The following is a 26,209-nucleotide window of genomic DNA, read 5'->3' on the forward strand; positions in this document are numbered from 1 at the left end:
TAACTGCTGAGCTGACACCTCTGAGCTGCGTTTAGGAACAGGAGACCTGATGTCAGATTTATTTTCACCGTTTCTGGAACTCTCTCATGTAGTAAAATGAATGTTGTTTCTATCCACTGGGGAAAACTACAGAAAAAGCACTTTATGTATTCACAGCATGGGAAAATGTATATGACTATATATATATATATATATATATATATATATATTGTACTATATTACTGTACAGTAATACCTCGACATACGAGTGCATGAAATAAAACGTTGAAGCTGGTAGGTCGACGTCACAACAACAAAATGTCACGTGACTGAAACCCATTAATTAAGTTTGGCACTCCTGTGGCTCCATAGCCTGGCCCACACCCCGGATCGGTAGGGGGCGCTAATGCGCCTTCGACCGAAAGGAGAAGAAGATGACGTCACACGTAATTCGGCTCCCAAGGTCGCTGTCGTAGCATCCGGTCGCAGTCATGATGTCGCTCGCTGCCCGGTCCGGGGCATTTTCGCCTTATATGCGGGCCACAGCCTTTACGGTGGCGGGGCCGCTAAAGGGCCTGGTCCCGGGGGTTGTTGTAAAAGCAGAACAAATATTATTGAATAGGAAAAAACTGTTCTTGTGCCGCGAATCGCTGAGCGGTCAAAGCCCGAAGGCGGGGCCTGCTGTGGCAATTAGCATCAATGGTAAGTCCTAGCATTGGCTGCTAGCCTTAGCTGGTAAAGTCGCCTCCTAGTTAAAAACAAAATAACCTAAACATGTAAACTGAACGTCCGAATTCCGTGAGCCACAGTTCCGTAACATTTAATGCTGAGATGTACTAGCTAGGGAGACGATCATTGGGTTGTCATCACTAAGCTAGCTGACGTTAGCTTCGCTGTTAGCTAGCAGCCTCGTATCCGAGGTGGCGATAGACGGGCCAGCAACGCATGAGACGTGGCTTCTGATCCTGTCGGGTGTAGCTTAAAGGCAGGCTTAACCCTCGGGTGTAGCTTAAAGGCAGGCTTAACCCTCGGGTGTAGCTTAAAGGCAGGCTTAACCCTCGGGTGTAATTTAAAGGCAGGCTTAACCCTCGGGTGTAGTTTAAAGGCAGGCTTAACCCTCGGGTGTAGTTTAAAGGCAGGCTTAACCCTCGGGTGTAGCTTAAAGGCAGGCTTAACCCTCGGGTGTAGCTTAAAGGCAGGCTTAACCCTCGGGTGTAGCTTAAAGGCAGGCTTAACCCTCGGGTGTAGCTTAAAGGCAGGCTTCACCCTCGGGTGTAGCTTAAAGGCAGGCTTAACCCTCGGGTGTAGTTCAAAGGCAGGCTTAACCCTCGGGTGTAGTTCAAAGGCAGGCTTAACCCTCGGGTGTAGCTTAAAGGCAGGCTTAACCCTCGGGTGTAGCTTAAAGGCAGGCTTAACCCTCGGGTGTAGTTCAAAGGCAGGCTTAACCCTCGGGTGTAGTTCAAAGGCAGGCTTAACCCTCGGGTGTAGCTTAAAGGCAGGCTTAACCCTCGGGTGTAGCTTAAAGGCAGGCTTAACCCTCGGGTGTAGCTTAAAGGCAGGCTTAACCCTCGGGTGTAGCTTAAAGGCAGGCTTAACCCTCGGGTGTAGCTTAAAGGCAGGCTTAACCCTCGGGTGTAGCTTAAAGGCAGGCTTAACCCTCGGGTGTAGCTTAAAGGCAGGCTTAACCCTCGGGTGTAGCTTAAAGGCCTTGTATAGATTTGTTCATTATAAATATATAATAAATATTAAAGTGTATTTCTTTAGGAAGCACAATATATTATTTTGAGAACGCTCTACCTTTTAAACTCGGACTGCAGAATATTATGTTGGTGAAGTTCTCAAAAATATTTTTTTGTTCTGGAGCCCTTGAGATTCTGTCCCGGACTCCTGAACATTTCATAACTGACAACTTGCACTGTTCCATTTGCACTGCGTGATGACGCTAGTTTACTGCTGCTAGTACACATCTGTGTATCCACTCCCGCTGCTGCTGATGTGTCTGTACTTGTATGGTTTTTGTATTTTCTCATTACTGTTAGATGTAGCACGACTTCGCAGAGAGGTGGGCTGCGGCGCGTCCTGGTCCCGGTGCAGCCCGGTTTGTCTCTGACCCGTTTGCTTTGCCCTCAGGCTGTGCAGGAGTCCGGTTTGCCCACACAGACGTGAGGATACCAGAGGTGCTCGACCCAAAGGTGTGATTCCAGAAGAACCTTCTCTTGCCTCGCCACTGAATGTCGAGCTGCTCTGTTCTTTGTCTGACTGCTGATTCACACCCCCACACCCCCGGTGGTGGTCGTCCCGGCTACCGGCTGTATTTAACGCAATAAAAGCTCTTCAGAGTGAAAGCAAGCAGGGGATGAGTTTCCTTTTCATTGAGGCATGTTCTCTTCGGTTCCGTAGGCGTTCTCTAATGTTTATACGAGAACATGAAGGTGAAGTCATGTGACCTACCATTTAAATGTGAAGCCCTGCTGTTGCATAGCAACCAACCCCAAACCGGATGCAACACAACCGTAACAAATCATGTATTAAATAAATGAATTTGATTAAATCAAGCAGATCCTGTTGAGGCTAATGATTGTCGTTAAACTTTATTCCCTTTGAAAATGTCTTTTTAAATTAAGACTGGTGGGAAAAGTTCAAAGTTCAAATCAAAGTGGAAAAGCAGCTGGAGATGAGAGGATCGTCGCAAGAAGATGGATGGGTGGATGGTAAACAAACAAATGAATCCCAAACTAGTGGGAGAAACAGATCAGAGGCGTTGATCCCGAAGTCGGAATGCCGTGGAAAAGGGAGGTCAAACACTGAAACCGGCTCATCTTACGTTTATCACATACAACTTGAGATGTGTAAAGTCTCGCCTTCCTTCCGTCGACGTTGCGTGGATACTCTGATGCAGCTTTCTGTGCGGCCTTTCAGCAACCATCGTCCACTTCCTGTGGGCGGAGCCAACGAGGCTGCTGTGGACAACCCAAGCCAGCAGTCTTTCCAGGATCGCAGTAGAGTGCGCTGAAACAGATTTATTGGCTGGAGGACATTATTATCAAAATAAAAAGTTAAAACGCTTGAAACATTTTAGTTCACATGTAATCAATCTGGAATATCCTCCTGAGACCCAGCCAGTTAGCGTCCCCATTTGTCAGAGGGGATGGATCAGGTTACACGTGGAGGAGGCCTCCTCCGCAGGAAGGCAACTGGTCCTGCCTGCCACCCGCCATCCACGGCTCGCGTCGGGGTCGGGAAGGTCTTCAGCCTAGCAAGGGAACTATTTTACTGCCCAGGAAAGGCCCGCTCCACGTGAACGAGCACCCTTTGACCTTGTGTGCATCGATTTGCTTCACTTGAAACTTGTCGGGGGGTGTTTATGAAATGAATACACACATGCATTACTTCACCAAGTTCGTGCACGTGCACGTGCACGCGCACCAGAGATCAAGCTGGCCAGATCGGCTGTTCAACGTTTTAATCCGCGATTGGGACAAATCCAACACGGCCGGGGTCGGAGTTTGAGAAGGAATCTTCCAGAACGCTCAGTTAGGAGGCATCGGCCATTCAGACTTCTCCTCATCACTGCCGAAAGACTAAGCCACGCCCTCAAACAGGTCTGCAGGTAACCCGTTCGAGATTAGAGCATTGAAGGTGCTGCTGTCAGTTCTTAATAAATCGGGCTCGGCAGGTCAGCACTTTTGAAAGACACGCCGACTGTTGGCTTCAGCTGAGTTTTCTTACTCTTTATCTTCATTTCGTGGAAAATAAAAACATATTTCATCATTCATGCGTCAAGTTTCTCACTTTTGTCCATCCTCCATGTGGGTTCTAAAAGTTCTAAGTGGTGCCCAGTGATTCATCACCTCCACCAAGGTTTTGTCCTGTCTGTCTGTCTGTCTGTCTGTCTGTCTGTCGTTCTGTCAACAACAACATATCTCAAAATGTTCTGGACGGATCTGGATGAAATGAGATCCTGGATTCTGGATCACTTTGAAATTTCTGTTAACATTGCCGTCAATGGATCTTCAAAATTGTTCCTCAATATCTCGATTGATTATTGACCGAAAGAGGAGGAGGAGGAAGAAGAAGAAGAGAGGTCCTGTTTCTGCTGCCTTCACCAAGACACTGTGGAATTAGCCGTGGACAAACGGATTGGTTGCATCTTCAGACGCTCTGGATCCTGATCCAGATCCAGATCCAGATCTCTTTGGTTGTGGTTTATAGCATTCTCAGTCGTTAGCAGCGGTAGCTTAACTGCACTGACGTCCCATGAAGACAAACACCTTTTTAGATTTCAGCCTGCTCACATCAGCTGGGACGTTTTGTAATGATAAATGTGTCGTCTTCGTTCCTTTACTGAGCAGAGGTCAGCGACCTCTGCTCAGTAAAGATAAAAGCATTGATCATTTCAAAGTTAGTGTGTGTGTGTGTGTGTGTGTGTGTGTGTGTGTGTGTGTGTGTGTGTGTGTGTGTGTGTGTGCGTGTCTGTGTGTGTGTGTGTGTCTATGTGTGTGTGTGTGTGTGTGTGTGTGTGTGTGTGTGTGCATGTCTGTGTGTGTGTGTGTGTGTGTGTGCGTGTCTGTGTGTGTGTGTGTGTGTGTGTGTGTGCGTGTCTGTGTGTGTGTGTGTGTCTGTGTGTGTGTGTGTGTGTGCGTGTCTGTGTGTGTGTGTGTGTGTGTGTCTATGTGTGTGTGTGTGTGTGTGTGTGTGTGTGTGTGTGTGTGCATGTCTGTGTGTGTGTGTGTGTGTGTGTCTATGTGTGTGTGTGTGTGTGTGTGCATGTCTGTGTGTGTGTGTGTGTGTGTGTGTGTGTGTGTGTGCATGTCTGTGTGTGTGTGTGTGTGTGTGTCTATGTGTGTGTGTGTGTGTGTGTGTGCATGTCTGTGTGTGTGTGTGTGTGTGTGTGTGTGTGTCTGTGTGTGTGTGTGTGTGTGTGTGTGTGTGCGTGTCTGTGTGTGTGTGCGTGTCTGTGTGTGTGTGTGTGTGTGTGTGTGTGTGCGTGTCTGTGTGTGTGTGTGTGTGTGTGTCTATGTGTGTGTGTGTGTGTGTGTGTGTGTGTGTGCATGTCTGTGTGTGTGTGTGTGTGTGTGTGAGGGTGTTTGACCGATGAGTCACGCTCTCTCCCAAACAGAAAAGATCAGGCTGTCTAAACAGTAACCAGGCCGCACATTCAGCAGCCCGGACTTTGTTCTCAGGCGAGAGTCTCTGTGGACGTGAGACCGACAGCACAGAGACTCGGACTGAAGCTCCATCCGATCGTCCTCAGCTCCACCAGAGACCTTCATACAAGTAAGCTCTAGACCAAACAACCACGTCAAGGAAACGAAAATGTGCGAACTGTCACGACTGAAAGGACGATCTTTGTCATCACCGAGCCTGTTGTTCTGGTTCTTTGCTACTTGAAGCGGGCCTGTTGTTCTGGTTCTTTGCTACTTGAAGCGGGCCTGTTGTTCTGGTTCTGTGCTGTCTGGATCTCCCTCAGTAAACCCTACAGTTTGAGTCGAGTCCTCATCATCTTCAGGGAACATGCAGCACTCTCATTTAAAAAACACGCACGGGAACAGAATGGTTCATTTTGTTCTTCGTGTTGGTTTTGTTTTGGTGACGATTAATGACAAAACACAATTATTAATGGATCCACAGCTAAATATCCCAATTTCTGTAATAAATGTATGCAATTCTGCAACTCAGCCACTGAGCTGTCGGCCACGTAAAATCACAGAACAGGACAGCCGACGCAAACAGCGCACAGAGGGCGACATGTTCCTGCAGAGTCACTAAAGGGATGATGATGATGAGGAGAACGGTTGAGGATGGAGCTACCAGGGAACAGGGCTCGACCCAGGAGAAGAGCCATGGACGTAGTGAGGGAGGACATGAGAGTGGCTGGTGTTGGGGGGGACGATGCAAAGGACAGGGTGAAGTGGAGAATGTTGGGTTGCTGTGGCGACCCCTCAGGGGACAAGAAGAAAGTTTAGTTCTGCCATGATGTTCGTTTACATTCTGACCTGAACACAGTTAAACACATTTTGTAGGCGTGGAGCGGGACGAGTGGGTTGCTATGGCGCGGTGTGGGACGGACACAGAGTCTCGTCCTCTCACACTGCTGTCATAGTTCCTGACTTAAATGCATTGAAAACAAATCAGTTGTCTGAAGATGTTCTTGAGGAGACCTTTGAAGGTTTTTAAAGGTTTTTAAAGGTCCTGCGTCTCATCTCCCTGTACTCACCTCTTCCTTGAAAGCAACACAACACTCTTCGTTCTTCAGCCTCCACCACTTCATCCTCTTCCCCTCCTCCACTCCTCTTCCCTCTCCTCCGTTATAAACAACTTGAATCCTGCTCCTCAGCCTCTAGTGTTGCTTCCTTTCCACCTGGTCTCCTGGACACGCATCAACCTTCCTCCTCCTCATCATCATGTCCACCAGCGAGTCTCTACTCTCAGTCCTAAACTCTTCCATTCCCTCTTCTCTCACTGTTGATGCACTCGTCTTCCTCCTCCTCTTCGTCTCTGTCTTCGACCCACAGCTAATCGTTGTTAGCCCGGCTCTCGACCGATCCGGTATTTCCTATTTAAGGTGATTTGTATGTTCTATTTTTTCGCTGCATGCCATTCCTGATGCAACCCTTTGGACTCATCTGGGACAGACTCAAGGGAGACACTTGCAATGCTACGCTAGCTCCTGCTCACCACACTACCCTTGAGGCTGCATGGGTACAAAACTTCACGAGATAAAATGCTAAATGGACTTCTAGAGGACATTTCCACCTTCGTGGTGCCCAAAGCACAGTTAAGCCTCACATTCACCCGCTCATTCACCCCCCAGTGGGCGACTGCTGCCATGCAAGGCACTGCCAGACCCACTGGGAGCGATTTGGGTTTAATGTCTTGCCTCGACATGTGGACAGTCAGAATCGGGATTCGAACCGCTGACCTACTGGTCACTGGACGACTAGCCCAAAATGGTTTTGAGATTTTTATCTGTTTAAATTGTCCCTTGTTCCTAAAGGTCCTTCTTTTTTTAATGTAAATGTTATTTTTAAAATAATCAACTCCACTTTATTCTCTTTAGATATGCTTAATGCCTGGATCTTGTTATCTCCCCTCCTGTTAGGTGAGTTCACACAGGACACATTTCATGCAGACGAATGTGCTCTAGCAATAAATCTAAAGGCGTCGCTCTCCCCCCGTTCAGGAGCGAGCTCCTTCATGATCCACAACTCCCAGCGCAGTCTGTGTCTGGAGGACTCTGCGGCTGCAGGCCACGTCCTGCTGAGAGGCTGCAACCTGGACTCCGAGTCCCAGCAGTGGCTCTGGACCAGGCAGGGCATGCTGATGAGCGCTGCCTCATCCAGATGCTTGTCTGCCCAGCAGAGTGGGCCTGTCCGGACCCTGCGGTGCCCGGGGCCGAAGGTGGACGCTGCCGGCTTCATGTGGGACTGTGATAGGGGCCGGCTCATCAGCAGGAACACGTCCATGCTGCTGTCGACAGACGGACAGCATCTGATTACCTCACATGACGGAAAACAGTCAACATGGAGATCTCTGGATGAGGGGAGCATCTGCCAGGAGAGACTAAGTGAGCAGAAAGTTATATCATGCCAGATCACAACAAGAAGTCATCTCAAGGCACTTTATAGGATTAGCAAACACAGAACCCAACTTGACCCACAAGAGCAAGAATTTTAACAGGCAGAAACCTTGAACAGAACCTAAGGCTCATGGTGGATGGCCATCTGTCTGGACCAGCTGGGTTGGGAGAGAGAGAGAGAGAGAGAGAGAGCAGACAAAAACAAAATGTAACATAGAGGCTGCTGAACAAGATACTGACTAAAGCTATGAATGCTAATGCTAGCGATATGGACATCAGTGTTGAGGGTCACAGGTCCAGGTTCTGCAGCACCACGGACAGAAGGACCTGCAGACGGAGACAGAAAGGGGGACACACAGAGGGAGAGAGAGCACAAGACTACAGGGAAGAGAGAGAGAGAGATTACTGATATATATTTATAAATGAATAGAGGAGCTTCCTGTGTCATAGCAGGTTATTGGTCCAGTGCTGGCCTATGACAGCACGCATATTGATTACTGTATTGATTAACTATAAGCTTTGTTAAAAAGGAAAGTCTGTAGTCTACTCTTGAACATAGAGATGGTGTCTGTCTCACGAACAATAAAGGAGCTCGATAACTGAAAGCTCCGCACTCGTGTGCACAGCGGGCGTGTTCTGTTTGTCACATTAGGTGCGTTTACATGGACAACATTTCCTTCATCCAATCAGAGTTCAGAGTAAAATTGTGATCGGATGCACTGTGTTCATGGACCCGGTATAAATATTGATCCGATTAGGATTTGCGTGTTCATGCATCACACTTTCGATCGGCGTACATTAGTTTGACATGCGCAGTTTGACCCAAAACACTGTAAATAGTAGAAGAAGAAGCCGTAGCGACTTCCTTTGTAAACAAATCATCGCTCTTCCAAATGGAGCTTCACTGTGTCCTCCAGACCGCACTTTTATTTTTGATGGTGTCGATGTTAAAGCATCGTAGGACACCCAGCAACGTGTTTGTTGCAGACACCGATCAATTATACCTCCCGCTCGCCGTGTCTTTCGCTCGCTCGGCTTAAACTAGCTTCAGCAGCGCGTGTAGCTGACGTCACAGACATGCGCAGTAAGGGCGGCTTGTACCGAAACATCGGAATAAGTGTTTTCATGCGCCCTGACCGGATCACAAATCGGTATAAACCACCCCTCTCAATCGGGATAGAATTGTGATCGGATCGAGCTTGATTGGGTCAGACTAATCCGATTTGGGTGTGTACATGAAGCATTTTTATTCCGATCAGGATTTTAATCTGATTACATGTGTCCATGTAAACGCACCTATTGATCCAGCCAAATTAGTGTCAGCCTGAATTTAAATCTGTTTGCTTCACACTCATTGTTCACCAGCACCCCCAGGGGGTCCGTTAAGCTCCAGCCGGACTCCACCAGGAAACAATCACAGGAAGTGCGTTTACATGGAAAGACTTTATAACTTGTGATTTACCAACAATCATAGCTTATAAAGGGATCAACGGTGGTATAGGATTTAATGAACGCCGTCGTTTGCCTGATTAGGGACTGAACCGCAGAGGAAGCTTACAGGTTGAATTCTGTGTTGCTGTTCCTGCAGGATCCAGGAGGGCGTCTGACGATCCAGAAAAGCCTGAGACAGAAGAGCAGAAAGAATACCTCCGCTGGTTCTATCGCACAGAGGACCGTAAGTCCCGTTGCTCCACAGAGCGTCCTTCAAAGGAAGCTTTCTGTGAGACATCCGACACAGCAGGAAGGTCGGGAAAAAACAAAGTGGGAAAGACCTGAAACAAGAACAACTAGCTGAATGCTGGATAGCCGAGGAGACATGAGGCCATGAAGCAGAGAGGAGAAGCACATCATTAGAGTGTCATGTGTTCATCCGGCGTCTTCTTCCTGTTGCAGCCGCCACGTGGAACTTCGTGCTGCTGGGCCTGGCCTTTCTCTGCCTTCTGGTGGGCTTCCTGCTGCTGGGAATGGGAGCCATGGCCAACAAGTATGACTGGAGCTTATTCAGTAATAATTACGTAGCGACACGCCAACAGAAAGCTGTGATGTCATTATGTCGAGATAGAATGTGCATTGAATTAGTTATTGTTCATTCATTCATTCATTTTCCAACCGCTCTGTCCGTTATCGGGGGATTATCGGTTATCAGCTCGCGGGCCAAGCTGGAGCCGATCTCAGTAGGCGATGTGCGAGAGGCGGGGTTACACCCTGGACAGGCCGCCAGTGCATTGCAGGGCAACACAGAGACAGACAGCCACACACCTACGGGCAATTTAGCGGCACCAATCCGCCTAAGCTGCATGTTTTTGGTGGTGGGAGGAAGCCGGAGAACCCGGAGAGAACCCGGAGAGAACCCACAAAGACACGGGGAGAACATGCAAACTCACAGGTACTCGTACATAAACTTAGACATAGTAGTTCTGCCTCTGGAAGGCTTTGTGTTCGACAGCTTCCTTCTGGTTGAGGATTGTACACATCCATGTACTCCGCTCGTACTGGCGTGTCCCATCACTTACGGACACCACGGTCACGTTGATGGATCATTTCATGCTTCATCTCCATCATCATCATCATCATCATCATCGTCTTTTCTTCACTGCCATCCTCACCACTCGCTTTCTTTGGACCATCACTGATCAGGAATACTCACAGGTACAGCCAGAATCAGGTCAATACTGGAAACACACCACAGAGACGTGCAGGAGACGAGGACGGAAGGTGGACAACAATGGACTGAACCAGTGAAGCTAGCTAGCAGTGCTCTGACATCTAGCGTTAGCATCTGGAAGCTACTCGTATCCCAAATTTATACTCGTGTCTCAAAGCAAAGGTTTGCTCGCAGGTTTGGTCGTGCTCACCGGGCTGGACGCTCTCAGGCCAGAGAGCTTCTGTGTGGGTGGTAGAGCTTCTTAACTTCACCCTCCTGTGCTGCTCACCAGAGAAGTCATTCCTCTGCTGTAGCCCGTCGTTCCGAATCCGTTACCGGTCTTCTCGCTTGAAGTCCACCGCTGGCACAGCCTCAACAACCTTTAACCCCTTGTTACTGCGCAGCCCGTATTCCATTCTGGATTTGTAAATCGCCAGGCTGCAGTCGGTCCACGGGCTCTACTATGAACACTGACACTAATCTCAGAAACCTCTCGTAGGCTGACCCATCATGAGAATCAGAATCAGAATCAGAATCAGAATCAGAATCAGAAGGTGTTCATTGTCAATGAGGGTTCACAGACAAGGAATTGTTCTCGGTGGTCGTGCTACATGTAACAGTAATGACTGAGATACAGAAAACATACAGAACACATCACAAAAACAGCAGCATCAGGAGTGGATACACAGATGTGTATTATCAGCAGTACAACTAGTATAATCACGCAGTACAAACAGAACAGTGCAAGTTCGGTAGTAAAATGTTCATGAGTCTTAGAGCCGAGGGGAAGAAGCTGTTCTTGTGGCTGGAGGTTCTGGTCCGGATGGACCGTAGCCTCCTGCCTGAGGGGAGAGGGTCAAAGAGTCTGTGTCCAGGGTGAGAAGGGTCGGCTGTGATCCGACCTGCACGCCTCCGAGTCCTGGAGACATACAGGTCATGTGACTCCTGCACCATGAAAACCTGTCCTGGACTCTGGATCACTGGATTGGTGTCATTTTTAGGTTGATAGTTATTCTGCAAAACTGTATTTCATTCACGAAGAGCAAAAAATAAGCTCCAACTGGACTTGTTCAAGTTTGATAGAAGACGTTTCGCCAGTTCTGAGAGACTGGGAGAGAGTTTAGATACTATAGATACTATAGATACTATACTTTATACTCCTGTTGGAGCAGAAAACAAAGAAAGCGCTCCAACAGGAGTAGAAGTATCTGGACGCATCGTTTCTAGGAGTCGGGGTGAGGAAGGCCGTACAGGACTTTGAACAGCGATAGCCCCTTAGCAGCAGATGCTACAGGCCTGTGTGTTAACCCCCCCATGACTGACATGCTGTCCGGTTCCTTCAGGAACAGGAAGAAGATTGCAAAGTACAAAGCTGCAGCAGTCCTCGCTCAGCGGAGCGCTGGAGAGGAGCTGCTGGTCCTCCCCCCCGTCAGAGATGACGGCGGCGGCAGCAGTCGCTCTCTGCTGCAGGGACACAAGGCCCCATCCAACGGGGAGGTGGGCGAGCTCAGGACGGGAGACATTGTGGTCTCCTGCAAAGACGGCAGCACGTCCTACTTGTTCTCAGATTCACCAGCAGAGGGTGTCGACCAGAAGGAGGAACTCGCCACCGAGGACGAGGGCGAGGAGAAAATGAGAGCGGCAGAGTGAAAAGTTCAGTTTGCAGCTCAGATGTGTGGTCTAACCCCCCCTCCCCCCCCCCATGCTCCGCCCACGGGGCTGGTACAGCCTGTCCAGGGGGGGAGAGGGGTGCTACTAAATGAATCAGAAATGTAACAATTGTGTTAAAAAAATAAAAATGTTTTGCTGTACATGATTTTTATGTGGTTCTGCATCTCGGGATGTGCAGGAGATCTGATCCGTCAGACCAGGTCCAGATGGGGTCCAGGATGCTTGAGATCTGATCTGTCAGACCAGGTCCAGACGGGGTCCAGGATCCTTGAGATCTGATCCGTCAGACCAGGTCCAGACGGGGTCCAGAGGGGGTCCAGGATGCTTGTGGTCTTTAAGCACTAATGTATTCTGGTCCATGCTGAATGACCGCCTGCTTATCTGATGTCCATAAACCACAGGACGATACACTGATTAGCATCGAGCTACCTGTGATGTAGATCAGGTTTGGTTCTCTCACCTGTCCAGGTGATGCCAGGTGTCAGAACAGCTCCAGCAGATTCTAAACCATTGATGGCTTCTTCTGAACTCAGCATTAAACAGTTGTTTTCTGTCTGCCATTGTGCCCAATAATATAATCTCTAATAGATGATAGATTTAAAACATCAAATACATGTCTGAAATATAAATAGAATTAAATAAGCTTCAGCCAAACTCAGGTTTGATTCATAATGTGTTTAATATTGTTGTGTCTTCTCATGTCCTCCCTCACTACGTCCATGTCTCTTCTCCTGGGTCGTCCTCTAGTCCTGTTCCCTGCAGTTCCATCCTCAGCATCCTTCTACCGATATAGTCCCTGTCTCTCCTCTGGACATGTCCAAACCATCAAAGTCTGGTCTCTCTGACCTTGTCTCCAAAACGTCTAACCTTCACTGTCCCTCTTATTGTCTCATTTCTAATCCTGTCCAACCTGGTCACTCCCAAGGAGAACCTCAGCATCTTCATCTCCTCCACTTCTAGCTCCGCCTCCTGTCTTTTCCTCAGAGACACTGTCTCTCAGCCGTCCATCATGTCTGTCCTCACCACTGTCTCTAAGCCGTCCATCATGGCTGTCCTCACCACTGTCTCTAAGCCATCCATCATGGCTGTCCTCACCACTGTCTCTAAGCCGTCCATCATGTCTGTCCTCACCACTGTCTCTGAGCCGTCCATCATGGCTGTCCTCACCACTGTCTTGTAGACCTGTCCCTTCGTCCTATCACAGAGCACACCTGATACTTTCCTCCCCCGTTCCAGCCTGCCTGCACACGATTCTTCACCTCCTTTCCACATTCTCTCCATCACTCTGCTCTGTTGACCCGAGGTACCTGAAGTCCTCTCCCTTCTTTACGTCTATTCCTTGTAGCTTCACTGTCCCCCCTGGGACCTTCTCATTTACACACATGTACTCTGTTTTACTCCTGGTCACCTTCATTCCTCTTTTCTAGAGCAGACCTCCACTTCTCTAGATTCTGCTCTACCTGCTCCCTGCTCTCACTGCAGATCACAATGTCATCTGCAAACATCATATTCCAAAGAGCTTCCTGTCTCACCTCATCTGTTAGTCTATCCATCACCATGGCAAACAAAAAGGGGCTCAGAGCTGATCCCTGGTGCATCCCACCTCTACACTAAACTCCCCTGTTACTCCTACTGCACACTTTACTCCTGTCCTACATGTCCTGAACTACTGACATACTTCTCTGCCACTCCAGACTTCCTCATGCAGTACCACAGTACCTCAAGCAGTACCACAGTACCTCAAGCAGTACTACAGTTCCTCTCTGGGCACCCTGTCCTAGTCTTTCTCTAGATCTACAAAGACACAATGCAGCTCCTTCTGACCTTCCCTGTGCTTATCCATTGCTAGCCTCAATGCTAACATTGCGTCTGTGGTACTCTTCCTCAGCATAGAGCCATACTACTGCTCACAGATACTTACTTCTATCCTTAGTCTAGCCTCAACCACTTTTTCCCGTAACTTCATCGTATGACTCATCAGCTTTATCCCCCTATAGTTTCCACAACTCTGTATGTCTCCCTTCTTCTTGAAGAACAAACTATGAGATCGTCTCTGACCCCCTCCCCCTGTGACACTGTTTTAAATGCAGTATTGTGTATTATTGTAGGTCATTATTAATTCACAGTCCCGCCCACTGCCCCCTGTCTCAAGGAGTATCAGAAGATCTTGAATCCTTTGAGCAGGGTGAGTGTGGCGGTCCTCCTTTTGCTCTGAGCTCTGGATGTCTTCACAGTGACCAGCTTGGCAGTAGCGGGGGCTGGCAGCTCCTTGTAGCAGGGGGTGGTGAACGTCGGGACGTTGAGTAGCGCTTTGTCCTCGCTGAGGTAGATGGCCGGTGCCAAGCGGCTGCGCTCGCTTCCCCTCCTCGCCCTCCTCACCGCCTCATAGAAGATGTGCTGCACAGAGAGGAAGTCCAGAGAGGCCGACACCTCAAAGAACAAACAGCCAAACCGAGTCGCCAGGGACTCGGCATCACAGCGGCTCACCTGTCTGAGAGGAAACCAGGCGTTACATCATTCATCCAATCACGTTGAAAGCAGTGTGATTAAACAACTACATTAATTACTGACTAAAACCAATCTGAGGCAAACAGAGCATGAGGAAGAGGAGGACCAATGTCCTAAAGTCTCCAGGGTTCACCCTGGATGAGGAACCAGTTCATCACGCAGAAAGACAAAGCACCATTCACACGCACACACAATGTTAACCAGTCCAGCTCTGTGGAATGTTTGAGGCGGTGGAAGGAGAACATAGAACCTCCACATAGAACGTCCCAGGTCCTCAGCTGACTGGAACCCAGGGCCTGCTTGCCATCATTAATGAAATGAGAACTGCGCTGCTCTGCTTCTTCTGTCGAATCGGTTGAAAAGAAATCTGCTGCCCTCACTCTGACAGCATGTAAGTATAGTTGCTGTTGGGCTGTCGACCGTCAGCCAGTAAGATCATCGCCCTTGGAATAAGTATTATTATCACACACTCAGATACCAGCCTGTAGCGGTCCATGTCCAGCTTGTTGCCCAGCAGGACGATGGGGGTTCGAGACCTGAAGGTCTTGCTGTGCAGGGCCAGAGTTTGCAGGTATGGCTGGCAGCCTAGAAAGCTCTCCATGCTGTCAATGCTGTAGACGATGAGGAAGGCGTTGGCCCACGACAGGTAGCGCTCGCTGTTCCCTGGGCCGTTCTGCACACACACAAAACACACATTGCTGTCATCACAAATCAGCGTGTGTCTCTGTCCTGTGGATGACATGCAAACATCTATTTACACGAAGGACACAGTATCCAGATGCGTTTTAGCTCCATCGGGGCTCGTCCCTCTGTAGGGAAGGAAGAGTTCGATGACTCTGGAAACTCTTCCAAGCGTTGGTGGAACGCTGTCCTGTTATTACCATGCATTCATTAGACCCGTTGAAAATGATAAGACGAGCATGAGAGAAGTTGACGAGCGCGGCACGCTTGCCTTCGTTCAGGTGTGCTGCTCTCCTAAAGACTAACACACGTATGCGATCGATCAATGGCTGTGCAGCACAGTCGCCACAGCTTCTACAAAACATACTGAATCAAGTCAAAGTTTCAAACGTAACTTACGCAAATCAATGTTCACGGCAGATAAATAACGTAGCTATTTACTATTCCCATACCTGCAAAGCAAACGCAGTGAAGCACAGAGCAAATGATGGATCATCGTTTCTCATCAGAACATGCGGGATCAATGAGCCAATCACCTTCATCACTCGTAAAAATGAACGAACAAATATGAGCCAAAGATCTACGGAACCGAATCGGGTTCAGTGATTCTAAAGGCTGTACAATAAAACGACTTCAGTGCATGTGTGTGTGCGTGCGCTAGTACCCTGTCGCAGGTGTCCATCACTCTCACCGTGATGTCCTGATTGTCCACAATCTCTTCTGATGAAAAGACGTCCTCTACAACGACACAGAAGCATGCAGGCAGTCATATAGACGCACCAGCCATCACTATGACATCACTGGCTTTACTGTGATGACACGACTTTACTATGATGTCACAGACCTCACTGCGATGTCACTGATTTAAGGATGAGAGCCAGGTGTGTCTCACCTGCTATTTAAATGTTGTTGCTGGTGTACACAGAGGTATGTGGTCATTGGACCCTCCACTCCCCTGTCTCCCACTCCCCTGTCTCCCAGTCCCCTGTCTCCCAGTCCCCTGTCTCTTAGTCCCCTGTCTCCCAGTCCCCTGTCTCCCAGTCCCCTGTCTCTTAGTCCCTTGGCTCCCAGTCCCCTGTCTCCCAGTCCCCTGTCTCTTAGTCCCCTGTCTCCCAGTCCCCTGTCTCCCAGTCCCCTGTCTCTTAGTCCCCTGTCTCCCAGTCCCCTGTCTCCCAGTCCCCTGTCTCTTAGTCCCTTGGCTCCCAGTCCCCTGTCTCCCAGTCCCCTGTCTCTTAGTCCCCTGTCTCCCAGTCCCCTGTCTCCCAGTCCCCTGTCTCTTAGTCCCTTGGCTCCCAGTCCCCTGTCTCCCAGTCCCCTGTCTCCCAGTCCCCTGTCTCTTAGTCCCCTGTCTCCCAGTCCCCTGTCTCCCAGTCCCCTGTCTCTTAGTCCCTTGGCTCCCAGTCCCCTGTCTCCCAGTCCCCTGTCTCTTAGTCCCCTGTCTCCCAGTTCCCTGTCTCATTCTCAAGTCAGAACTATTGAACTGATGAGGAGGAGGAAGAGGAGGGCTGCTGCCGATCCCTGTGTGTAATAGGCCTAGTGATGTGTGTGACATTCCCTGCAGTGACCCCCAGCAGAAGTGTCTAGGCCAGTGGTTCTTAACCTTGTTGGAGGTACCGAACCCCACCAGTTTCATACACGTTAACCGAACCCTTTTTAGTGAAAAATAAAATGGGTTTAATGATTCTGCTACTGCCTTTGAGAGACCAGTTCAGATGCGTGGCTTCCCCTTGGTGCCGCTCTCATGTCATGTTCACATCAAAGTCTGTTTCTTTTCTTCGTTTTTATGTCCAGCATCATCAAAGGATTGCTCACAGAGATATGTTGTAACAAAAGGTATTAAACATTCCAGTGTTTCTTAGCAATAACAATTCCCCATCTCCATGCAGCTTCAAAAGGTGTTCCTTCATTTTTGCCGGTGTGAGACTAGAGCTGCTCAACTTGGCATTGAAGTCATGCAGATTCTCCCCCTGGAAAGCTTGTTGTATTTAATTCTTTTGTTTGTTTTGTATTGACTTGTCATGCAACATCTTTCAATAAAAAAATATCAAAAATTAAAATAAACATGCCCGAGAGAGAGAGAGAGAGAGAGAGAGAGAGAGCTGTGGAGCGGCGTGAAGATAAATGTATGCAAGAGGTTTAACGATGGATTAAAATATTAAGAAAGAAATAAGACGAACGAATTGACACGATGAGTCGGGTGTGTCTTGCCCTCCACGGCGGCGGCTCCGCCGAACCCCTGAGACCGGCTCACCAAACCCCGAGGGTTCGATCGAACCCCGGTTAAGAACCAGTGGTCTAGGCTGTCTGTCACATTTACCCACAATGCACAACGGCACAGGATGTAAGGGTATCCAGTGGTGCAAAGATATTTCCCTGTGATTAGAATCGCACTGAGTTGCTTTCAACGACTGGTTTTCCTCCTGAAATGACTTTAGTAGAAGGAGACACCTCACCCAGGTAGGGGTCGTATTCACTGATGAAGCGCTTTGTGAGGAATCTGACAGTCAGTGCTGCAAAACAAAGAAGACAACAAAAGAATGAAGACAACAAAGCAATGAAGACAACAAATCAATGAAGACAACTAAGCAATGAAGACAACAAAACAATGAAGACAACAAAACAATGAAGACAACAAATCAATGAAGACAACAAAACAATGAAGACAACAAATCAATGAAGACAACAAAACAATGAAGACAACAAATCAATGAAGACAACAAAACAATGAAGACAACAAATCAATGAAGACAACATGTGACTCAGGAGTCAGCAGGAGAAATCCAACAGAAATGTTCTGCTCATCACCAAATATATCTTCTTCTGCTCCTGTGTTATTACTGTGTGTTTACATATATATATAAACGTACATACAAAATACATATATATATATATATTAGCAGTGGGGGATCACCCTGGACGCAAATAATCATAGAATGACCGAGGAATTTATCAATAACATCAATAACAATAACGTAGTGATGCAGTAACGAGGGATTTAAACACACGTAGCGATGCAGTAACGAGGGATTTAAACACACGTAGTGATGCAGCAACGAGGGATCTAAACACACGTAGTGATGCAGTAACGAGGGATTTAAACACACGTAGTGATGCAGCAACGAGGGATTTAAACACACGTAGTGATGCAGTAACGAGGGATTTAAACACACGTAGTGATGCAGCAACGAGGGATCTAAACACACGTAGTGATGCAGTAACGAGGGATTTAAACACACGTAGTGATGCAGTAACGAGGGATTTAAACACACGTAGTGATGCAGTAACGAGGGATTTAAACACACGTAGTGATGCAGCAACGAGGGATCTAAACACACGTAGTGATGCAGTAACGAGGGATCTAAACACACGTAGTGATGCAGTAACGAGGGATTTAAACACACGTAGTGATGCAGTAACGAGGGATTTAAACACACGTAGTGATGCAGCAACGAGGGATCTAAACACACGTAGTGATGCAGTAACGAGGGATTTAAACACACGTAGTGATGCAGTAACGAGGGATTTAAACACACGTAGTGATGCAGCAACGAGGGATCTAAACACACGTAGTGATGCAGTAACGAGGGATTTAAACACACGTAGTGATGCAGTAACGAGGGATTTAAACACACGTAGTGATGCAGTAACGAGGGATTTAAACACACGTAGTGATGCAGTAACGAGGGATTTAAACACACGTAGTGATGCAGCAACGAGGGATCTAAACACACGTAGTGATGCAGTAACGAGGGATTTAAACACACGTAGTGATGCAGCAACGAGGGATCTAAACACACGTAGTGATGCAGTAACGAGGGATCTAAACACACGTAGTGATGCAGCAACGAGGGATCTAAACACACGTAGTGATGCAGTAACGAGGGATCTAAACACACGTAGTGATGCAGTAACGAGGGATTTAAACACACGTAGTGATGCAGTAACGTGAGATTTAAACACACGTAGTGATGCAGTAACGTGAGATTTAAACACATGTTATTGATAAATTCCTCGGTCATTCTATGATTATTTGCGTCCAGGGTGATCCCCCACTGCTAATATATATATATATATGTATTTTGTATGTACGTTTATATATATATGTAAACACACAGTAATAACACAGGAGCAGAAGAAGATATATTTGGTGATGAGCAGAACATTTCTGTTGGATTTCTCCTGCTGACTCCTGAGTCACATGTTGTCTTCATTGATTTGTTGTCTTCATTGATTTGTTGTCTTCATTGTTTTGTTGTCTTCATTGATTAAGACAACAAAACTCGTTACTGCATCACTACGTGTGTTTAAATCCCTCGTTACTGCATCACTACGTGTGTTTAGATCCCTCATTACTGCATCACTACGTGTGTTTAAATCCCTCGTTACTGCATCACTACGTGTGATTAAATCCCTCGTTGCTGCATCACTACGTGTGTTTAGATCCCTCGTTACTGCATCACTACGTGTGTTTAGATCCCTCGTTACTGCATCACTACGTGTGTTTAAATCCCTCGTTACTGCATCACTACGTGTGTTTAAATCCCTCGTTACTGCATCACTACGTGTGTTTAGATCCCTTGCTCAGCTAAAGACTGAACAGACTCAGGACGTATTGAGGATTTGAAGTGAAACCTGATTTCCCGGTTCCCATCACTCCGAGCAGCACCAGGTTACAGTAAGCTGGACTTCTCTCTGGAGCTGCTGCAGCCTTCACTTTCCCAAACATCAGCGCCATCTTATTCCCATAAAGTCATTTCTTGTGTATCTGGAAGATCCTCCAGTGAATAAAAATATGCTTCCATATAAATGCAGGTTTAAGCATCAGAAAAGAAAAAGAAAGGTTTGTCCTCGTATCCAAGTGGACTGAAAGCCCCCGCTTCCAGATGCTGCAGTTATCACCATGTCGTTCTTGTGCTCCCGTGAGAGTTAGAAACAGTCTCGTGTGCAACGGATGCACTGACCTCTCCTTTTTAGGACAAAGCCAAGCCAAGCCAATAAACCCGAATCGTAACTCGGTGCTTTCATCACTGGATCAGTGTCTCCTTTCATTTCTCAGGCCTCTGAACAACCTTTAGTTTAAATGTGTTTGTTATTGTGCATGTTTCCCATGTCGGAACGGGTACAACCCCCCCCCCCCCCAGCACATTCATCACGTCCCATAAACTCTGCACAGACCAGGATAGACCCTCGAACACTGTGGGCCCCTCACACTAATTCACTCTGAATTATTGTCGTGACTACTTCTAGCACGCCGGTGTCCCCGGCTGTACGGGGCCACGCCGGGCCTCACCGTCCTCTCTCAGGTGACCCAGCCTGGGTTGATCAGACCCTGCATGTGTGTGACGGCCCATTCCTGCTCCCTCTGTGTAACGGGATCGGACCCTCTGCCCGTCATCCACACCTGCGCTTGTCCTCTGACATCAATGCCGCCCCACCAGGGCGGTGACGAGTCCATCGACGGCAACGGATGTGGTGGTCGGATGAGTCCAAACACATTCATCACGTCTGGATCCGTCATCAGTGCATAACAAACGGTCATTCAGCCGCACAGAGGCGCAGTCTGCTGTTAACATGCGTGAGCTAATGGAGTGTAACGCCCTCCTCGGTTCCCACAGCCCCGCTTCAGTGCAGTCCGTCCCAGGAGACAGCTCAAGAAGGAGCGCCGGCTTTGAAGATGCTGACCCATGTCCTAAGTGGTCAGAGACTTGTAAACAGTGGTGAAGCCCCGCTGAAGGGTTGGGCATTGATACACAGTTCCATGTGGGAACCAGTTCCATATTGAATCCTCATTCTAATTCTTGTCGGCTCCTAATTCGTGGTTTGCTCCTCCCAGACTGCATTTCCAGCTGCGCCGAGAGCAGAAAGCTGTGCTCAGCAGGTAGCGAGGGACTCGCTCGCTAAATACGTTCTGTGTTTGCTGCTCATGCTCTCTGTCTCTGATGATGATGAATATATTTATTAGATAGAATGTTAGAGTACAAGTACAGTCACACAGTAGCATGTATTACAGTACAAGTACAGTCAAACAGTAGCATGTATTACAGTACAAGTACAGTCAAACATCCTGTCTAAGAGGAGCATTTCTAAAAAGCCCTTGCGGTCTTGTTTCCGTTGAAAGTCCTTCGTACATAAATCATCGACATTTAACAATCTCTTTAACAAACGATCTCTATCACGATCTATCTCTCTCTTTGTTTTTGACTCTCCTCCTACCGTCCTTCTCTCTCTCTCTCCTTCTCAACCCAGACAGATGGCCGTCCACCATGAGCCTAGGTTCTGTCCGAGGTTTCTGCCTGTTAAAGGAAGTTTTTCCTTGCCTCTGTCTCCAAAGTTCTTGCTCTTGTGGGTCAAGTTGGGTTCTGTCTTTCCCTGCTAATCCTGCAAAGTGCCTTGAGATGACTTCCTGTTGTGATCTGGTGCTATAGAAATAAAACTGAATTGAATTGGTGCTATGACTGTCTGGTGTCCCTCATTATGCAGCGTGGTGGATCTGGACTGGGCTTGTTTGAATCCACCTGAAAAGTTTGGTTTTTAATGTACTGCTAATTCAGGGAGCCAGTGGAAAGCACCTTTTCCACACAAAAGGGGCTGTGGTCATTCTCCCATCAGGGAAGTAACACATACCAGCTCTTGTGTTTGGGTGCATGTCAAAGATAAACAGGAAACAGGCATGTCAGCTGAAATGGTTCGCCAGAGGGGGACATATTTGGATGTTTCTAAAACACTAAACACATGTCTAGTATATAAATGCATTTCGATTTGTTCCTTCATCCCACTTAGCCCCTGAAGAGAAGCCTCACCGTTCCAGAACCTCTTCAGGCATTGTTAGATAAATCTGCAAATGTGTTTATCATTAATTCACCAATGAGTAGCAGTAGTTATGTCATGGTTCTTTTAAGGCCATTTATCCTTCATAATCCTACTCAAGATATTCATAAAGTATGTGACAATCATACTTCTGTTAATATGCTGACTAGACTGAAGAAGTGAACACTTTGTGTTGTCTGGAAGAGCTATCTGCTCAAGGTTGGAGTCTTCATGTCTGGGTGATTTACGCACGTACACATTCTTATCTGCTAATAAAACCAGCTGGAGTGGAGCTGTTTCTCGGAGAATCGAGGATGAGGCTAGCAGCAGCCACTCTCCCTTGCTGGGAGAGTGGCTGGCACGGCTAGAGAGCAGCTCCATTCTCCCTTGCTGAAAGAAAGAATACTAGTCTCGTTTCTTACCGCAAGACATCAGGTTATTGGGTTGAATCTTTGGGGCTTGGTTCTGATTTTCTCTCTTTTACAGTGTCACAAACCTGACAGGCATCCTCTTAGCTTCATTTGGAATGACGTCGCTTATATGCTGTTTCTTTATTTTGTACTGAAAGATAAAGTCGGCATTAGGAACACGACAGGGTGAAAATGAACAGTCTACAGAAACCCTAAGAATACCAGGTACAATTATTTGAAGTCCTTACTTCAGAAGCTGCATAGAGTATATAAGTCGTATACAGCAGTTATTGTGAGCACTAGCGTCGTCAGAGGTTTAGCACTGTCCTGTCTCTGCTTTCTGAATCATTTCAGGGGCGCGTCCAACATCTTTGTTCTGGTTCTGCCCTTGTTTAGCAGAGGCAATACTATTCTAACTGCACAGCTTGTTTAATTGTTCTGTCCTTTTTTGATCCCCCTGTGTAAATAAATGCTAAGTAACTTTAGAGCGGAGTGAGTAAATGTTCCGTATGTGTCCCCGGAGAACCCCCTACCCTACCGTTCCATCTGCTCAAGGACAAACCGTCAGCTGTTCCATAGACCTCCGCCCATTCCCAGCCACCCGGCATTATCTGGCTCATCTTTCTCCTCTGGCTGCATGTCATAATCCGCTGCAAGTGAGTCACACGTCCATCCGCTATGTATAGAGTCCGTCCTCGGAGCGGTGGAATCAGACAGGGAATAGCTCGCGTCAGCTTGCATCTACGAGACACCAGTTAACCACTACAGATGTGTACTATTCTGATTTGGAACTTGACAGAACACTTGGCAGGAGTGTGCGGTTCATGACGATGGAGGTGAAGGCGTCCAGCAGCTGTCCACACCTGGGCCAGGAGTCGACATGCTGTCAGCCAGCACACGGACTGAGAGTCTACATTGACCGCAGCTCCTTCACAGTGGATAAATCTCTTGTGACCGACAACTGTGAGTACTTCAGAGCATTGTTCCAGTCAGGAATGAGAGAGTGCCAGCAGGACGAGATCCACCTGCGATGCGTAGGGGCTCTGGGCTTCTTGGCCATGCTGCAAGTCCTGAACGGGGAGCGGCCTGTGCTGAACAGCGACCAGATTGTGGAAGCCATTGAGTGTACAGCGTTTCTGCAGGTTTCAGCTCTCACAAAGTACTTGGTCAATGTGATCAATTCTGAAAACTGCCTCCTCATTTATCACACAGCGTCCACCTACGGTGTGTGGGAGCTCTTCCACAGCTCAGCCTTATTCATCAGAGACATGTACGCCGACCTGGCGGAGGAAGTCGTCACTTTACCCAACAATTTGGTCGCGTACATCGAGTCTCTTCTCCCGAGCAGCTACATGGCGGTATGCAGCCACTCGCCCTCCACTGAGCTGTTAGGGGATCTCCAAAGGACGGTGTCCTACCTGGATGAAGGCGCCAGGGAATGGAGGGTCCTGACGCATCTACCAGTCAACGCAAGCACCACCATGGCAGGCGTGGCTGTCCTGGAGAACAGGCTCTACATCTTCGGAGGAGTTCATGATGTTAGCAAGAAGGTAGTGGAGACTGGTTTCTGTTACGACCCTGCAGCTAACACCTGGACTGCCGTCAGTGGCCCTACGCAGCTGCGCTACAACTTCACTCTGATAGGTCATGAAGGTCGTCTTTACGCTGTAGGAGGTGAATACAACAGGAAGGCCCTGTCATCTGTGGAGAGGTATAAGGTGTCTAATGCAAGCTGGAGCTCTGCCTCCCCCCTTCCCTGCTCCGCAGCCTCGGTGGTGTATACCGTAGCCACCGGCAGGATCTTTATCTGCCTCTGGAGAGGCAACGGGGCCACAGAAATATACGAGTATCTGCCTGAACGTGACCAGTGGCTTCTCGTCACCACACTCGTCCGTCAACATAGTTATGGCCTTTATATGGTGGCACACAAGGATAATCTGTACGTGCTGCGTAACGGACCCTGTGGGGACTTCTTACAGTGTGTGATGGACCGTTACAACCTGAGCTCAGGCCAGTGGACGGCCATATCAGGACAGTATGGGAACAGCAAAGGATCCCTGTTCACCGCTGTGGTCAGAGGAGACTCCGTGTTCACGCTCAGTCGACATGTGACCACGGAGTACTCGGTTGAGGATCACGCATGGAGGTCGAGGCGTCAGATGAAAGGTTTTGGCAGAATCGGTTCTATTTATGCTTTTCTGATGAGGCTGCCTAGAGCCACAATCTCCCTCATGGGAACCCCTCCAGACCGGACACAGGACCAGATCGTCAGAGACCTCGGAGTCTGTCCCTTATTATCCCCCACAATGTGAAAGACCTCACATGCTGGAACTTCTAGAACAGACATGGGCAAACCCAGGCCCGGGGGCCATATGCGGCCCGTTGGTCTTTTTAATCCGGCCCGCCAAACTTGTTCAAATGATATAATTAAATAAAATTGTATTCTAATTAAACCTCATTCATTTGACCTTTTCCCTGTAATGCTGCCTGTAAAAGGCCAAATCCTTTAATGCAATAGCTTTCATGTGTCATTTATATTAGCTCACACAAATACTCCATCCATCTGTTCTTGGTCCGGCCCTTCTGTCAAATTTTAGAACCTATTGTGGCCCGCGAGTCAAAAAGTTTGCCCACCCCTGTTCTAGAAGGTCATTCTGGTTTATCACCTCATGCATCTCTGTTTCATGTTTCCGGCCATTAAAATTCTAAAGAGGTAAAAACTATTAGGTACACACATGAATATAATTCATGTAAAAAGTGTAATTGTGGGACTTGGAACGTTTTAGAATAAATAAATACTTACAAGTTGGTTCTATGGATCAGAACGTTTGTCTTCCTCTCAGCTTGGTGTTGAGCCTGCTTTTAGCAGCGTGTCGTATTCAGCTAGGATGAACTCTATGATTTGAATGTGTGGGTACCTCCAGAAGGAGGTGCAGGTACAGGTCTCCTCCTCTGGATCAGTGCTTTAACAGGGAGAAACCTTGAACAGAACCTAAGACTCATAGTGGCCATCTGTCTGGACCGACTGGGTTGAGAAAGAGAGAGAGAGATTACTGACATATATTTATAACATTAATAACCAGATCGAGAGGGAGGAGCTTCCTGTGTCATAGAAGGTTAAGCCACCAGTGCTGGCCTATGACAGCATATTGATTATTGTATTGATTAACTATAAGCTTTGTTGAAAAGGAAAGTCTTTAGTCTACTGTTGAACATAGAGATGGTGTCTGTCTCACGAACCAATCAGGGAGCTGATTCCACAATAAAGGAGCTCGATAACTGAAGCCATCATAATACGATCCCCCCCCCCCCCCAACCTGCCGTTCTGCAGTTTGTTGACTCGGGTATTTGTTGTTACTTCACCCAACGCTGTTAGAGGAGGAACAAACACTCCTCCACTGTGACTCCATGCTGTCGCTGTCATAGTAGGGTACTCTCAAAGTCGACCTCAGACTCAGTGGAAACACAGATCATTACCATAGTGTGTGAACAGCAACCTGTTGTTCACACACTGGATCATGTGACCCACCCTACTGGCTACGGGTTACCATAGAGATCATGGGTTGGTTGGGCTAAACCAGGCATGGGCAAACCCAGGCCCGGGGGCCATATGCGGCCCGTTGGTCTTTTTAATCCGGCCCGCCAAACTTGTCCAAATTATATTATTAAATAAAATTGTATTATAATTAAAGCTCATTCATTTGACCTTTTCCCTGTAATGCTACCTGTAAAAGGCCAAATCCTTTAATGCAATAGCTTTCATGTGTCATTTATATTCGCTCACACAAATACTCCATCCATCTGTTCTTGGTCCGGCCCCTCTGTCAAATTTTAGAACCTATTGTTGCCCACCCCTGGGCTAAACCATGAGGTGTGATGATTGAATTGTCCGTTGACTGAACTGTTGGTTGTCAGCTTGATTAGCTCTAC

At 47.9% G+C, this 26,209-nt stretch overlaps 3 protein-coding genes and 1 long non-coding RNA gene across 4 annotated transcripts; 3 read left to right on the forward strand and 1 right to left on the reverse strand.

Moving 5' to 3' along the window:
- The first annotated feature begins 448 nt into the window (after positions 1 to 448).
- Positions 449 to 2,328, forward strand: LOC137897981 (uncharacterized). Its single transcript, XR_011105590.1, has 2 exons — positions 449 to 681; positions 2,110 to 2,328. It is a non-coding gene; the product is annotated as an uncharacterized lncRNA (long non-coding RNA).
- Positions 2,329 to 7,041: 4,713 nt separating this feature from the next.
- On the forward strand, positions 7,042 to 11,852 carry si:cabz01068815.1 (solute carrier family 51 subunit beta). Its single transcript, XM_068741824.1, has 5 exons — positions 7,042 to 7,081; positions 7,163 to 7,546; positions 9,147 to 9,233; positions 9,452 to 9,542; positions 11,546 to 11,852. Exons 1-5 carry the CDS (start codon positions 7,042 to 7,044, stop codon positions 11,850 to 11,852), a joined length of 909 nt encoding a protein of 302 aa, XP_068597925.1.
- Positions 11,853 to 14,030: 2,178 nt separating this feature from the next.
- On the reverse strand, positions 14,031 to 19,797 carry rasl12 (RAS-like, family 12). Its single transcript, XM_068742114.1, has 5 exons — positions 19,695 to 19,797; positions 17,516 to 17,572; positions 15,727 to 15,800; positions 14,864 to 15,054; positions 14,031 to 14,364 (listed from the first exon to the last, which is right to left on the reverse strand). Exons 1-5 carry the CDS (start codon positions 19,795 to 19,797, stop codon positions 14,031 to 14,033), a joined length of 759 nt encoding a protein of 252 aa, XP_068598215.1.
- A 3,306-nt stretch (positions 19,798 to 23,103) lies between these two features.
- On the forward strand, positions 23,104 to 24,591 carry LOC137896616 (kelch repeat and BTB domain-containing protein 13-like). The gene has a single exon (XM_068741825.1). It carries the CDS (start codon positions 23,104 to 23,106, stop codon positions 24,589 to 24,591), a length of 1,488 nt encoding a protein of 495 aa, XP_068597926.1.
- The last annotated feature ends 1,618 nt before the right edge of the window (positions 24,592 to 26,209 follow it).

This window comes from Brachionichthys hirsutus, chromosome 1 (genome assembly GCF_040956055.1).
Source record: "Brachionichthys hirsutus isolate HB-005 chromosome 1, CSIRO-AGI_Bhir_v1, whole genome shotgun sequence".
Classification (NCBI taxonomy): domain Eukaryota; kingdom Metazoa; phylum Chordata; class Actinopteri; order Lophiiformes; family Brachionichthyidae; genus Brachionichthys; species Brachionichthys hirsutus.